Here is a 16819-nt window from a genome sequence, read left to right as displayed (position 1 = left end):
TCCGGAAGGCCAATGTCTAGAGTGGGTTCACTGGTGGCCTGTTTGGCCAGGCGGTCAACACGTTCATTGTCCGGGATACCGACATGACCGGGGGTCCACACAAAGACCACAGAGCGGCCGCAACGGGCAAGAGTATGCAGGGACTCATGGATAGCCATCACCAGACGAGAACGAGGGAAACACTGGTCGAGAGCTCATAAACCGCTCAGGGAATCGCTACAGATAACAAAGGACTCACCTGAGCAGGAGCGGATATACTCTAGGGCACGAAAGATGGCAACCAGCTCAGCAGTGTAAACGCTGCAGCCATCCGGCAAGGAACGTTGTTCGGAATGGTCCCCTAGAGTTAGCGCATACCAGACACGACCAGCAACCATCGAACCGTCAGTTTAAACAATGCCAGAGCCCTGATACGTGGCCAGGATGGAATAAAAGCGGCGGCGGAAGGCCTCTGGAGGGACGGAGTCCTTCGGGCCCAGTGCCAAGTCGAGCCGAAGGCAAGGGAGAGGAACACACCATGGGGGAGTACGCAAAGTGGCCCGGAAAGGAGGTGGAACAGTGAAAACCCTAAGCCCGGAGAGAAGCTCTTTGATGGGGACCGCGATCGTACAACCAGACCGGGGCCGACGTTCTGGCAGATGGACGACCGATTGCGGGAACAGGAGAAGATAGTTTGGATGCCCGGGCAAGCTAAAAACATGGGCAGCATAAGCGGCCAGCAAACGTTGGCGCTGTAACCGCAGGGGAGGGACACCTGCCTCCATTAGTACACTGTCCACAGGGCTGGTGCGGAAGGCACCAGTGGCAAGTCGTATCCCGCTGTGTAGTATTGGGTCCAGTACCCGCAACGCAGATGGGGAAGCGGAGCCATAAGCCAGGCTCCCATAATCCAGACAGGACTGGATTAACGCCTGGTAGAGCCGTAACAAGGTAGATCAGTCGGCACCCCAGCTGGTGTGGCTCAAGCATTGCGGAGCATTGAGATGCCGCCAACACGCCTGTTTAAGCTGCCGAATATGAGGCAGCCAAGTCAACCGGGCACCAAAAAGTACACCCAAAAACCTGTGGGTCTCCACCACAGCAAGAAGTTCGCTGTCAAGATAAAGCCGCTGCGCAGGATGGACTGTTCGGTGCCGGCAGAAATGCATAACGCGGGTCTTGGCAGCCGAAAACTGAAAACCACGCGCTACAGCCCAAGACTGCGCCTTGCGGATTGCACCCTGTAGCTGACGTTCAGCAGCTGCAATGCCAATAGAGCTATAGTAAAAGCAGAAGTCGTCAGCATACAGGGAAGTGGAGACAGAATTGCCCACGGCTGCAGCGAGCCCGTTAATGGCTATTAAAAACAGGCAGACACTTAAAACAGAACCCTGTGGCACACCGTTCTCCTGGACATGGGAGGAACTATATGAGGCCGCGACTTGCACGCGGAAGGTACGATACGACAGAAAATTGCAGATAAAAAGCGGCAGCGGACCCCGAAGACCCCATCCATGAAGTGTAGAAAGGATGTGATGACGCCATGTTGTATTGTATGCCTTCTGCATGTCGAAAAAGACAGCGACCAGGTGCTAACGGCAGAAAGGCAGTATGGATGGCCGACTCCAGGCTCGCCAGATTGTCGGTGGCGGAGCGGCCTTTACGGAACCCACCCTGAGACGGAGCCAGAAGGCCCCGAGACTCCAGTACCCAATTCAAGCGCCGGCTCACCAAGCAACTTGCAAAGAACGTTGGTGAGGCTAATGGGACGGTAGCTGTCCACCTCCAGAGGGCTCTTTCCAGGTTTCAAAATGGGGATGACAATGCTTTCCCGCCATTGCGACGGAAACTCCCCCTCGACCCAAAGACAGTTGTAAAGATCGAGGAGGCGCCGCTGGCAGTCCACTGAAAGGTGTTTCAGCATCTGACAGTGGATGCCATCTGGCCCAGGAGCGGTATCAGGGCAAGCGGCTAGGGCACTGTGAAATTCCCACTCACTGAATGGAGCACTGTAAGATTCTGGGTGGTGGGTGCGAAACTAAAGGCTCCGACGTTCCATCCGCTCTTTAATGGAGCGGAAGGCCAGTGGGTAATTGGAAGAAGCGGAACTAAGAGCAAAATGCTCTGCCAAGCTGTTGGCAATTTCGTCGGAGTCTGTACAAACTGCTCCATTCAGTGAGAGCGCAGGGACGCTGACAGGGGTCCGATAGCCATAGAGGCGTCGGATCTTGGTCCAGACCTGCGATTGAGAGACATGGAGGCCAATGGTGGACACATACCGCTCCCAGCACTCCTGCTTGCTTTGGCGGATAAGGCTGCGGGCCCGCGCACGCAGCCGTTTGAAGGTGATGAGGTGTTCAATGCAGGGATGTCGCTTGTGACGCTGTAGCGCCCGCCGGCGATCTTTAATCGCTGCAGCAATCTCAGGCGACCACCAAGGCACAGTACGCCGCTGAGGGGACCCAGAGGAACGGGGAATGGCAGATGGCAGATTCGGCGGCAGTAACAATGCCGGTGGTGACCGATTGAACCTCCGCATCAATGTCATCAATAGAGAGAGACTCAATAGCGGCAGTGGAGGAGAACAAGTCCAAGTCAGCCTTATTCATAGCCCATCTGCTAGGGCGCCCATAAGAGTGACGCTGTGGTAGTGACAGAAAGATTGGAAAGTGGTCACTACCACACAGGTTGTCATGCACACTCCATTGGACAGATGGTAAGAGGCTAGGGCTACAGATTGAAAGGTCAATGGCGGAGTATGTGCCATGCGCCACACTGAAGTGTGTGAAGGCACCATCATTTAAAATCGAGAGATCGAACTGCGACAATAAATGCTCAACGGTGGCGCCTCGACCTGTTGCCACTGACCCAACCCACAGAGGGTTATGGGCGTTGGAATCGCCCAGTAGCAAGAAAGATGGCGGCAATTGGGCTATCAGTGCAGCCAGGACATGCTGCGAGACATCACCATCCGGTGGAAGGTAAAGACTGCAGACGGTAACAGCCTGTGGCGTCCACACCCGAACAGCGACAGCCTCTAAAGGTGTTTGGAGAGGGACAGACTCGCTGTGCAGAGTGTGAAGGACATAGAGGCAGACGCCACCAGACACCCTTTCATACGGTGTCCGGTTCTTATAACAACCCCGATAGCCACGGAGGGCGGGGGTTCGGATTGCTGGAAACCAAGTTTCCTGAAGAGCAATGCAGGAGAAATGGTGAAGGCTGATAAGTTGGCAGAGCTCAGCTAGATGGTGGAAGAAACCGCTGCAGTTCCACTGGAGGATGGTATTGTCCATGGCGGAGAAAGGCGTGACGGGACTGGGAAGGCAGATTACGCCACTGGGTCACCTGCTGCCTCCAATGGAGCACCCGTGCAAGTGCTATCCATTGCGTCTGAGGGACCGGCGAGATTGAGGTACTCAGCAGACGCAAGGATCTCCACCTCATCGTCAGACGCAGAGCTTTTAGGTAGCAGTGGAGTAGGTGCCACCGCAGGTGTCTTGGTCTTACGGGTCTTCAAAGTCGTTCTCTCTCGCTGTTCCTTTGGTTGCCGTTGTTGAGAGGGCTTATTGGAGTCAGTCTCCGGGACCGAAGAGGATCGCGAAGCCCGTCGACCAGCGACCTGTGGCTTCTTCAGCCACTGGTTGGTGTCTGCTGTGCCGCCAGCACTCACATGGATACTGTGTTCCTTTACTTCAAGAAGGCATTTGACACTGTCCTACACTGCCATTTAGTGAAAAAATTATGGTCTTAACAAGAACTAGATTAGATTTGTGACTGGATTGAATACAGGCAGAACTGAACACATCACTCTTAATAGAACAAAATCAACAACTGTAAAGGTAATTTCCAAAGTACCTCAAGGAAGTGTTATAGGGCCATTACTGTTTACATTCTGTATGAAGGATTTTAGAGTAGCATGGAGAGCTGCATCAAACCAGTCTCAGGACTGAAGACCACAACAACAACAACAACAACAACAACAACAAAGGATCTAGTGGAAAGTGTTGGTTGCTCCTCAAGACTGTTCACAGACGATGCAGTTGTGTGTATGAAAGTATCAATGCCAGGTGACGGTATCAATTTGCAGAATGACTTTCAGAGGACTGATGAATGCAGTTAAACATGAACATAAATAAATGAACATATTGTGTATTCATATGGAAACAAATCACTACTGCACAACTACACTACTGATGAGAAACTGCTGGAAACATTACCTACTGTAAAATATCTACCATAATTATCCAGAATGACTCACAGTGAAATAGTCACATGAAACCAATAGCAGGGGAAGAAGACGCCAGATTGATAGGAAGTATCTTAAGAAAATCTAACTGATACATGAAAGAAGTGGCTTAAAAGGCACTTGTTCCACCAGTTATCAAGTGTTATTCATCAATAAGGGTTCCTTACCAGTGAGGGAGAGGGACGGACACGGACACAGTGACACTGCCATCTCTCTAAACTGATTTACACTGTACTCTGTTCACTGGGTTACTTTAAAATGAATAATCTATAAATAACATTTAATGTGCAAGAATGATTTGTTCTCCCAATTCTCCATTTACAAAATACCGAAAATTATTCACTGCTATCTCCATTCTCCTTTAGTGGCATCAGCCTAGAGCCTGATCGATTCCCATGCTATGTATAGTGTTCTAACAACTTTTAATTATCTTAATAGCTTGGAAACACAAATATACATTTAAAACTTACTTTGTCACTGCCCAGTACACAGTCATCTGCCAGATGTTGTACACACAATACAACATTGCAGCCCAATCCAATGTAGTGAGCAGCCTGCAAGAAACTTTTAATTAACAACCCAAATTGATATTGATCTTGCTGGTACCACTACCACAACCAAATAACAACTATTGTCTACAGTACACACACACACACACACACACACACACACACACACACACACACACACACACTTATTTTGTTAATATACTCCCTTAGAAACACGAGAAAAATGATGTTTAGTCATTCTTACAACAAGTTTTAATGCCTTTGTCAAATGGGAACCAATTTCAATTGATATGTAACTCAATTTGATAGCAATAGTCCAGAAACCAGTTCTTCACAATATGGAGAAATTACAATCAAATACAAATAAATACAAATGTTTTATTCCACCTTTGAGCATATTTACATGCAACTGGTGTCATCAGTGTTAACACAATAGTAATAATATAAACTACAACAAATGTCATTAACTAAAATATAATAATCCAAGATGGATAAATACGTATTTATGCAAATGACAATAAAAACAAGAAGTTTCCCAATAGATCAGTTACAAGATAAATGAACTACATAGTTGAGTGAATGACAAATAAATAATAAAACAGATAATTAATCGTAAGTACATGAAACAGTAATAATATAGTTCCACACTGTGACATGTGTACAGTTTGCAGTTAATTTATTGTTCGTTCTCATAAGGAAAGTGGGTCATTTGTCACATACTCTTAGAACTCTTGAGCAGAGTAAATTTCTTTAGTTCTCATCCACCTCAAAAAAATTAGTTTTAAATTTATTTACTGGCTCTGTGTAGACGTTTTCAGGTAATTTGTTGAAGTAGACAGGACCAAGCTATTTTTAACCCTTATATGTCTTTGCAAGCCTAGCATTGGCATATTAACCGTATGAACTGTCCTCCTTAAGTCAAATTTACTCAGATTCTCTTTAATGAAGACAAGGCAGTTGTAAATATACAGGCCAGGCACTGTCATTATATTTAGTTTTTTAAAATAATCGCAACATGATTCATATGAGCTAAGTCCTGCTATGCACCTTATAGCCTTCTTTTGCCATTTGAACACTAATTTTGAGCTTATGGAGTTGCCCCACAGTAGTGTTCCATAAATCAGGTGCAAATGAAAGACTGCAAAATATGCATATAACAGAAGTTCTTTACTGACACTGCTTCTCAGCTTGTACAGCAGATAGATGACACATGCCAAATTGCCACATAACTGCACTGTGTGGGTATCCCAGCTGAGCATTCAGACCGAATACAATAGCTTTCAGTCTCACTATCATTATCCTGCAGTGCATTTGCCTCAAACAAAGTAGTACATCTCTCCATTTCTGCTGCCATGCTGTGTTGCACATTTTCAAGGTTGGTATCACATGTGATGAGTGTTGTGTCATCAGCATATATCACTGCATCACATGGTACAACTGCAGGTAAATCTTTATATAAATAATGAAAAGGAAAGGTCAAAGAACAGATCCTTCAGGTATACTCTGTACAACTGGGAGACATTCTGACGCTTGATTATTTACCTGAACTGACTGTTTTCTATTGTCCAAGTAAGCCTGCATTAGGCGTAGAGCATTCTCTCTCATCCGTAATGGTAGAACTTTATGAGAATATTGTGGGAGAGCATACCAAAAGCTTTCCTGAGGTCCAACAGTGTTGCACAGATAATATCTTTATTTTCAAAACAATTGTATATTTTTGTTAACATAGTCTCAACTGCTTTGACTGTAGAAAGGTTGGATCTGAAACAATACTGTGAGGAGATAAGTATATCATTATGTTCAAAATATTGACTCATCTGTTTATGCATGCAGTATTCTATTATTTTTTATACTATGGGTATAAGTGATATTGGCTGATAGTTATCTGGAGATGCTGTATCTCCTTTCTTATGTACTGGTTTAACTACAGATATTTTTAAACATTCCGGATAATTACCTTCATTTAGAATTTTGTTGATTATTTTAGTCAGTGATGTTACAAATTGATTTCTGATATATTAAATAATTTGAGAGACCATAGTAACCCTCTGTTCTAGAATTACTGAGCACAGCTATCATCATCTCAGTTAACCAAGTCCAGTGAAATTTGTCTGTCTGCTTACTGCTCATTTCTGGCAGCAGTGCCTCTGCCTTACACACATTCTCCATTATGCTGTTATCTGGTTGAGGACTGACAAAATGTGTATTTAGAATATCAGGTGGAATTTGTGTCTGATATACTTTATCGTAACAGTTTATTTCTGTTTTAATAATTTCCCATGCAGCTTTGCATTTATTCACTGAGTTCAGTATATGTGTATCATTTGATTTGCACTTAGCTGCCTTGATTTCAGACCTGTAAATCCTTTTCACTTTCATATATATTTTCTTGTCAGCATTATTGTGCTTGGGCCTATCATGATAGAGTAGCATTATGATTCTTATTCTACTTAGATGTGGGGTTTACCACCTTTTTATATTTTGTGGTTTGGTGTAACGATTTTGCTTTGATATTTTCTTGCAGTGTTTAGGACACATGCCTCAAAATTTTCTGTTAACAGTTTTAAAAATTTTTTGGTAGATTCATTCGCACCTCCAGTGGTTGTTATTTTATTCCATTTTATTGAATTCAGTTTACTTGTCAACTTGTTTAGCTCATTAATTGATTAATTGGTCTTACAATTTTTCTACAACCTGTAAAAGTTCCAGTTACTTTATTGTTAAGAGTTTGTCTGAGCCACAGTCCCTCATGGTCTGACATGGCTAGCTTGATTGTGTGTAATTCTGTTTTGTTTAAATGAAATTTACATATTATGTTGTCTAGACATGCTTCCTGTCCTTTGTATTTGTCATTTACACTACTGAAGTTATGGGATCTTAATGTATTTAGCAGGTGATCAACCTTTATATTGTTAAACCGAATGTCTATATTGATATCACCAAATATTAGTATTCTGTAATATTTGTATTTGAGCAGCAAGAGTATCACTTTCTCCAGAAGCTCCACAAACAGATGTTCAAAGTGTTTTTTTTTTTCTTATTTTTTGGGGGGGGGGAGGGGGGATGGTTGTATACTGAAGCAATTATAATTTCCTGTTTTGACAACATTATGGCTGCAGCTTCAAATTTTGCTTCTATGCACAGTGCACTTATATCTATAACTTCGTAGATTAAGTTGACACTATTTTTAACATATACAGATACATTGCCATGTCAAATAACCAAAAGCATAAGTGTAATGTTAATACACACTATGTATGTGTGTTTTTGGGGTTTATGTGCACTCAACGGTGAAGTTATCAGTGCCCAATACACTGCGTAATGTGTTTCAAAGATTACTACAGGAACAGGTCCACTTTATAGAACACAACAGAAAATCCTTTTACCAAAATTTTCATTAGTATTATTATCCAGCGGAATGACTGAATTAAATTAGCAACAACCACAAATATCTACAAGAATATATGTATACATACCACAGCCATAGCAGCAACAGAACGCGAGGTATTTGAGATTATGAACAAAAGAACGTAACTGTTGTCCATAGCAGCTGCCTCCAAAGGAATGAGTCTTTTACTCCACTGACCAACTTTAGGGTTGTGGTATGTTAGGCCATTCTTTCTGTAACATTAACATAAAATAATAATAATAATAATAATAATAATAATAATAATAATAATAAAGCGCATAACGTGTTACACAATGTATTACAAAAAAAAATTAGCCACATTAATGACAATTTTTATTGTTCTTCATATTCTTTAAATATTCATACTACTCTCACAAAACCTGAGTTACATATTTTGTTCAGCAAGGACAAGAAATTTCAGATCGAGTCTACATATGCACAATCTGACTTCAGTGTCATGTAAAACCTGTCTCTTCACTATCTGAATAGCTGTAAATATGTTCACAATTAGTGGGAAGTTAGTTATAACTGATTGTTATGTTAACAGGAAAATAACTGTTTTAATTAGTGTTTTTTCCACGCTGCTTTATCGAATTTATTATCTTTTAAGCAACATTTCACCTTAGATCCTAAGTCTGAAACTTAAGTAGATGTGCATGTCTGAGGAACTGTTAGTAAGTTTAACAATGCTACCCCTGCCCCTAACTTCCTCCTCATCCTACTACCACCACCACCACCACCACCACCACCACCACCACCACCACCAATTGAAACACCTCTGAAGATTAGTTTCATTTATGTACTACAGGACCAATAAAAACTTTGTCACATATTCTCATTAGTTACTTTTTCTCAGTAGTAGTCTTAAGCCATCAAAAAGGGACCATAATGATACCTTATTTCCTGTTTTTAGCCTTCAGTTTACTCTTTACATTCTCCCATTTTTAATTAGTCATATCAGATTGTATCATTGATATCTTTCACTGTAATAATTTTCCCCGTTTGAGAAACTGTGTTGCCATTTCATACACCAATGGCATAAAATGAATGCAGTACAAGATTAAAGTTTTAGTGTCATGCACATATTGAAGTCTGGCTATGAGGTGCCTGGTAATACAGAACTTCAGGGAAACATTCAGGCATATTCTGTAAATACTGCTCTCCAAATTTAGTAATTGTGAACAATTTTTTTCCATGATATGATGATTGCAGTAATGTGATTGTTGCCCCTTGTGAATTCCTTTTTCCATCCCCGATTCACAATTTCAAAAAGGGACTATGAACAGTATGTTTTCAATCAATGATTTCATACTTAAGTTGGCAATTGATTCCTCATATACACAGATCTCAGACAACATTTGTTGTATTGTACTGGAATGTTACTTCAAAACTGCTGCCAATACAAACTATTTTTAGGAAGTAAATTTCTTTGTGGGAAACATTGTACTAGATTAGGTTAGATTCGTTTTTGTTCCATAGATCTGTGCTGAGGAGATCTTCATGGATGTAGAACATGTCAATTTTTTATTTTTATTTTTATTTTTTTTTAAGCTGAAATAAAAATACTAATATTTTGAATATATACAATACATCATTTGTTTCTATTAAAATATTCGTCAATGGAGTAGAAGGACTACTGAGGTTATCATGGGATAGTGCCACAATAAGTATTTGTCACAAGATGTTCAGCACTGAATCAACCCCAGCATAAAGTAATGCTTTATAATGTATAATTTAACTGGCCAGATGAGTAAGCTAAATAAAATACCCGATACCAGATTCATACAGAAGCAGGCGATACACTTTTCAAATTAAATATGTGATACACTGTATTTTATAATGGTATTTTATAGTGTCACTGTACATATATGACTTCCTTTCTGTAACACATATTAATCATTATTTAATAACCTACAGAAGGTAAAGTTCATCATCTTATTTCATATGAACAATTACAAAGCTACACAGAGTGAAACTTTGAGTCAGACAATTTAGTAGTTTCAGATCCAGGAAGAAAAAAATGTTTATGTAATGTAATTTTTATGTAAAATGCAGAAATTTATACCATAACAGTGTCTGGAAAGCAACAAGGTCTATCATTCAAAATTCAAACATTTCAAATATTCACAACCTTTGACATGATTTTAAAGATCTGTTTATGTATGAATTACTAATACTTTGACATTGGAATGTTTATAAATGAAAGCAATAAAAATTGTATATTTATCCACAGTTTGTATACTTCTTATATCACTGTCTGAACATAAAATGCCAACAGTTTTTATAAAGCAGCAATTATTATGTAATAAAGTAAGATTATTTCAGATAATCATCTTGTGGTGTTGCAGTTGTCACAATTTCAGATGTTTTTGTTATCCACATGGAACATGTTATCACACTAAAACTTTACAAATATTTGTCATTGAAAATCTTTATATGTAAAAATGGCAGTAACAAATAATTTATCTGTGACAATTATGAAAGTATTTGAAGAATAACACTAGGTGCACTAGAGTGCCAATCAATTGCAGTTTGTAAGTTAAGATGTAATTCTTCTATCAGTTGTGAACCAACTTTAAGACATTGACCATTATCGTTTTTGACAAAAATGGTCATCTGATAAAAAAAAATGTTTGTTTCATTCCATAGTCTGCATTATGACCCGAACCTCTCGCAGACCCAAGCTGATGTGTTATTTTCAACAACTAGCTAGGTATTTTATAAATTCTGCATACTAGTCCTATTTCAACATTACATGCTAAAATATTTTTTTAAGTTAATGGCACTGTTGCAGCTGTATAATTAGCTGTAGAGAGGAGGTATGTCAAGTGTTACAAGGTGTGCTACTTCAATAATGTATCCTTTATCCTTATGCAAGCCACAGGTGAGATCTGTCACAAGTAAATTGAATTAACACTTTTGAAGTAGCAGAGAACGTCCAAAACTGATTAAATGTGACCATGCCCCAAATATTTTACAGTTCATTTGCAATGCTGACTAGAACTAGCTTCAGAGTATTTCTTCATGAAAATGTTCCCCAGACACAAGCTTACGGATTAGGTGCCTGGTCCTTCAAGATGCTCTTTTAGCTCTTATGCAGCTATAATTGCACTCTTCGGAAAAAAAATTATGCCAGGGCATTGGTTGGTGAGTAAATTTTTTCAACAAATTTCATGCACAAGTTACTGATGTAATAACAAAGTATCAAGACAAAAATTCTCATGGTGCTACTGCATTTCTGATTGCACTATATTTCCTTTATCTAGAAGAGTAAATTATTTGGCACAGTATTTTAGAACATTATCTTACCAATCCCAATCCAGTCTACCAATATTACTGCTAAAAGGAATAAATGTGGCAAGGAAGTTAGTGGAGCTGTAAATTTTTGTACAGTGGTAGGTGGGAGCATCACAAACACCATACCAAAAGTCCCCACCTGTGAGGGTGGGGACACATTTGAAGGTCACTTTATGTTTTTATTGAATAACTAGAAAACTCTAGCTTCTATATTAAATTTCCTACAAAAATGGTCCAATCCATATTTCCCTAGGACCAACAGTTTCTGCATTGTAGGGCATTGAAAAATCATAGATTATTGAAAATAGTGTCATAATGATATAAAATTACTGTTTACTGTTAAATGAAGTGGGTTAAGAACAAATACTAAATGTGTGTGCCACACCTACAGGCACAACAGTTGTATTAGAGGTACATTGTGTTCTGGGTGTGTAAAAGGGTGGAATGCGTGGAGATGGAGGATAGAAGTGCTAGGGAATGTATGTCACTGGAATGTGTTCTTGCAGTACCCTCCATTATAAGCCTGCAATCTGAAGAGGGAGCATGTGATTGCCCCCCAGCATCTCAAGAACTGACTGCAGGGTGTGTCACAAAGCTACACCGACCCTCTACAGTGCACCTTATTAATCACTGGACACACAGTGCCTGGAAATGTGGGGTGGGGTGTCTATTTTCTACAAAGTGTGTGAACACCACACGGAATGCAGATGTGAGTTACTAACACTACTAATGCAAGAAACAGATATGGACAGAATCTACGTAAATTTCTGCACACTGTTATATACTGCTATATGGGAAATTGATTTTTAGTCATCCTGCATATAACAGCTGTAGCATTATTCCAGAAAGTCGCACCACGAGAGCTGCTTGCTTTTCATTTTGTAGAAAGACTATGCTTTTCATGTCCAGTTCTGTCAAGTGAGGAAACAAAATTTCTTCACTAATCTCTTGTTTATAAAGTTCAGTTTTTTTTTATTTTATTAAATGAGTAGTTATTTTCAGATGTTAAGTGAGCTATTATGTAAAAGCATTCAACAGCTGGAGCTGTCAACTGACTACAGCCTCAGTTCATCCAACTTCTGAAGAGGCCCACAGGCTTAAATTGTCTTCTCCAACAACAAAGGTAGGTTAGCTAAGAGTTATGGAACTTCAGATATATCAACAAAAGTCAATGCATTACAGCTGACAACTTTTCTAGACTTTAACATAGTAAGTCCCATTCCATCAGACATATTCGAACACACCTTGGGAGGGAGGGAGGGAGAGGGAGGGAGGGAGAGGGAGGGAGGGAGAGGGAGGGAGCATACTGGTACAGTCACCCAACAAAGTATTGGCCGTGCCCAACTTCAATGATCTAATGGGAACCAAAGTATCGACCTCAGAGCAGCTGTTGACACCGACTCCACTTGGTGCAGCGAACTCTACAAGTGCCAGTAATTCCTGAAGGGAAGAGGTTTACGCAGTCCACCAGTAACAGAAGTAATTGTCAGAGACAGGCAGTAACTTTCTGCTTATTCATTAAATCCCCACAACACAATTAGATGGCTCTACAATATACTGCCAATGACAGACTGCAGCTAGGTTCTTCATTTACAAAACCAATTCCTGTCATACCAATACCATACAGGTTACAGACAACATCATACTACAAATTATACACTTCTCAGTCTTTAGTTATAGGAATATATTTTACGTAAAAGCTCACTTAAAAACTGCAAATAAGTACTCATTTAATAAACTGAAAATAACTGCACTTTATAAACATGAGGTCAGTTAAGTTACTTAGTCTACTCCCATTAGAGGACTGGACAGGAAATCCTGGGGGAGATATAGTCAGTCTGCAAAATGAAAAGAGAACACTGCTAAAAGTGGGGGCAGTTTCCTTTCACAGAAAAATGCTACAATTGTGCTGTAGTATGATTAAGAATAAATTTCTCTTCTAGCAGTGCAGAACAATGAGCAGAGATTTACATAGAACCTGTCCACATGCAGTTGTTGCATTAGTATTATTTGTAACTCATATCTGTATTCCATGCAGTGTTAATCCACTCTGTGGAGAGTGTCCACACCCTGGGCATGTATGCACACTGCATCATCGGTGATTCATTAGGTATCAATGTAGCTTTGTTAAACACACTGTAATTGATTCTTGTGAAAGTGTGGTAGATGAAGTGATGAATCACCTTCTCAATCTTCAGTCTGCTACAGGTTTGATTATCGATTGTCCTTTTTATTTGTTTATCCGAGTTTATATATTGTCATTTTGTCATTTGGGGATAGTGAGGGGAGCTATAGACACTACAAATGAGTGCCAAGTGGAGAAATCTTAACATTTCCAACACATTTTTCTGTTCGAGTTCAATAGAGCAGTGACAGTAATCGAGGCAGCTAGAAACATCTGCAACGCGTATGGGGATAATGCCATTGGAAACAGCACAGAAAGAACAGGATTTTCTCATTGTAAGGAGGGTGTTTTGACATTAGTGACTGCATATTCAGGAAGACCTTCTGGGTCTGATGAGGATTGTTTGAACTCATTAATCCACAATGGTCCACATCAGTGTACTCAAGAACTGGCAAATGTTATTAACTGATCATTCCACCATCGTGTGAAATTTGCATGCGATAGGGAAGGTTCTAAAATTGGGTGTACAGGTACCACATGCTCCAAGCCAAAATCACAATATTCAACAGGTGGCCATATGTGGAACTCTGCTTGCTTGTGATCAACTGGCTTATGAACTACACTAACCATTCTTATCATCTATCATTACTGGTGATGAGAAATGGTGTCTGTGTGAACATAAGGAAAAGACAGGAAAGGTTGAGCTCAAACAAAGTAGCAGCTCCCTGTACAAAGACATTCATGCATCCACAAAAGTTACTGTTATGCATCTGGTGGAACAGTGATGGTATGGTGTACTATGAACTGCTTCCCTGTAGTGTAATCATCACTGCTGATATTTATTGTCAACAACTTAGACATCCTGCCGGTGCAATCCATGAACAATGACCAGGAAGACTGCAGGAAGTGATGCTACTCCATGATAACAGCCATTCAGATTCTTCTAGACTGACAAAAAACACTGCACAGGGGTTGGGTTAGGAAGTCATCCTTATTCACCTGATCTTGGACCCTCAGATTTTTCACCTTTTCCACTCTCTATGAAACAACCTTCAAGGAACTTCTTTTCCATATGAAAATGTGCTCGAAATATGGCTCAACAAGTTCTTCATTTCAAGACACTGTGATTTCTACAATTCCAAAATCAAAAAATAGTTCCAACACTGGCAGATTGTTGTAAATAGTGAAGAAGAACACATTACTGATGACTGAAGTCTCTATTACGTGTATCTTATGTGTTTATTAAACTTAGGGGAAAATGCTACAAAGCTATGCAGCAAACCGACACTAAAGAAAAAAATTACTATAACTTTTTTGTAGGAAAATAATAATAATAATAATAATAATAATAATAATAATCTAAGACTGATTATGCCTTTCAGCATTCAGTCTGGAGCATAGTCCCCCTTATAAAATTCCTCCTCGATCCCCTATTCAGTGCTAACATTGGTGCCTCTTCTGATGTTAAGCCTATTACTTCAAAATCATTCTTAACCGAATCCACATACCTTCTCCTTGGTCTACCCCGACTCTTACTACCCTCTACTGCTGAACACATGAGTCTCTTGGGTAACCTTGCTTCTCCCATGCGTGTAACATGACCCCACCATCTAAGCCTGTTCGCCCCGACTGCTACATCTATAGAGTTCGTTCCCAGTTTTTCTTTGATTTCCTCATTGTGGACACCCTCCTGCCATTGTTCCCATCTAATAGTATCTGCAATCATCCTAGCTACTTTCATATCCGTAACCTCAACCTTATTGATAAGGTAACCTGAATCCACCCAGCTTTCGCTCCCATACAACAAAGTTGGTCGAATGATTGAACAGTGCACAGATAACTTAGTCTTGGTACTGACTTCCTTCTTAAAGAAGAGAGTAGATCGTAGCTGAGTGCTCACTGCATTAGCTTTGCTACACCTCACTTCCAGTTCTTTCACTATGTTGTCATCCTGTGACAACATGCATACTAAGTACTTGAAACCATCCACCTGTTCTAACTTTGTTCCTCCTATTTGGCACTCAATCCGTTTATATCTCTTTCCCACTGACATTACTTTCGTTTTGGAGATGCTAATCTTCATACCACAGCCCTTACATTTCTGATCTAGCTCTGAAATATTACTTTGCGAACTTTCAATCGAATCTGCCATCACAAGTAAGTCATCCGAATATGCGAGATTGCTTATTTTGTGTTCACATATCTTAATCTCACCCAGCCAGTCTATTGTTTTCAACATATGATCCATAAATAATATGAACAACAGTGGAGACAGGCTGCAGCCTTGTCTTACCCCTGAAACTACTCTGAACCACGAACTCAGTTTAACGTCAACTCTAACTGCTGCCTGACTATGTAAAGACCTTTAATTGCTTGCAAAAGTTTGCCTCCTATTCCATAATCTCGTAGAACGGACAATAATTTCTTCCTAGGAATTGGGTCATATGCCTTTTCTAGATCTATAAAGCCTAGATACAATTCCCTGTTCCACTCATAACACTTCATTATTTGCCGTAAGCTAAAGATCTGGTCCTGACAACCTCTAAGAGGCCTAAACCCACACTGATTTTAATCCAGTTTGTCCTCAACTAGTACTCGCACTTTCCTTTCAACAATACCTAAGAAGATTTTACCCACAACGCTGATTAAAGAGATACCTCTGTAGTTGTTACAATCTTTTCTGTTTCCATGTTTAAAGATTGATGTGATTACTGCTTTCGTCCAGTTTGATGGAAACTGTCCCGACTCCCACGCCATTTCAATTATCCTGTGTAGCCATTTAAGACCTGACATTCCACTGTATTTGATGAGTTCTGTCTTAATTTCATCCACCCCAGCCGCTTTATTGAACTGCAATCTATTGACCCTTTTCTCCACTTGCTCAAATGTGATCCTATTTCCATCATCATTCCTATCCCATTGTACATCGAAATCTGAAACATTACTTATCGTATTTTCACCTACATTGAGCAACTCTTCAAAATATTCCCTCCATCTGCCCAAGGCATCAACAGGATTCACCAGCAGTTTTCCTGACCTGTCCAAAACACTTGTCATTTCCTTCTTACCTCCCTTTTGAAGACTGCTAATTACACTCCAGAATGGTTTTCCAGAAGCATGACCCAAATTCTCCAATCTGTTTCCAAGATTTCTTCTTGGATGCTGCAATTATCCGTTTGCCTTTCTTTCTTTCTTTCTTCAACATAACTTTCTCTGTCTATCTGAGTTCTAGTATGTAGCCATTTTTGATA

At 40.3% G+C, this 16819-nt stretch overlaps 1 protein-coding gene across 2 annotated transcripts in view; it reads right to left on the bottom strand.

Annotated features, from left to right (window-relative positions):
- Nucleotides 1-16819, bottom strand: part of LOC126248805 (uncharacterized) — a 591690-nt gene that overhangs the window by 29038 nt on the left and 545833 nt on the right. For both annotated transcript variants that reach the window (XM_049950200.1, XM_049950201.1), the window contains exons 13-14: nucleotides 8214-8358; nucleotides 4699-4782 (exon numbers count right to left, since the gene is read on the bottom strand). In XM_049950200.1, coding sequence (XP_049806157.1) covers nucleotides 4699-4782; nucleotides 8214-8358 — 229 coding nt within the window. The remainder of the gene's footprint in view (nucleotides 1-4698; nucleotides 4783-8213; nucleotides 8359-16819) is intronic.

The sequence above is a fragment of the Schistocerca nitens genome, chromosome 3, assembly GCF_023898315.1.
Source record: "Schistocerca nitens isolate TAMUIC-IGC-003100 chromosome 3, iqSchNite1.1, whole genome shotgun sequence".
NCBI classification, from domain to species: Eukaryota; Metazoa; Arthropoda; class Insecta; order Orthoptera; family Acrididae; genus Schistocerca; species Schistocerca nitens.
The sequence above is the reverse complement of the archived record's forward strand: the minus strand, read 5'-3'. Positions and strand labels throughout refer to the sequence as shown.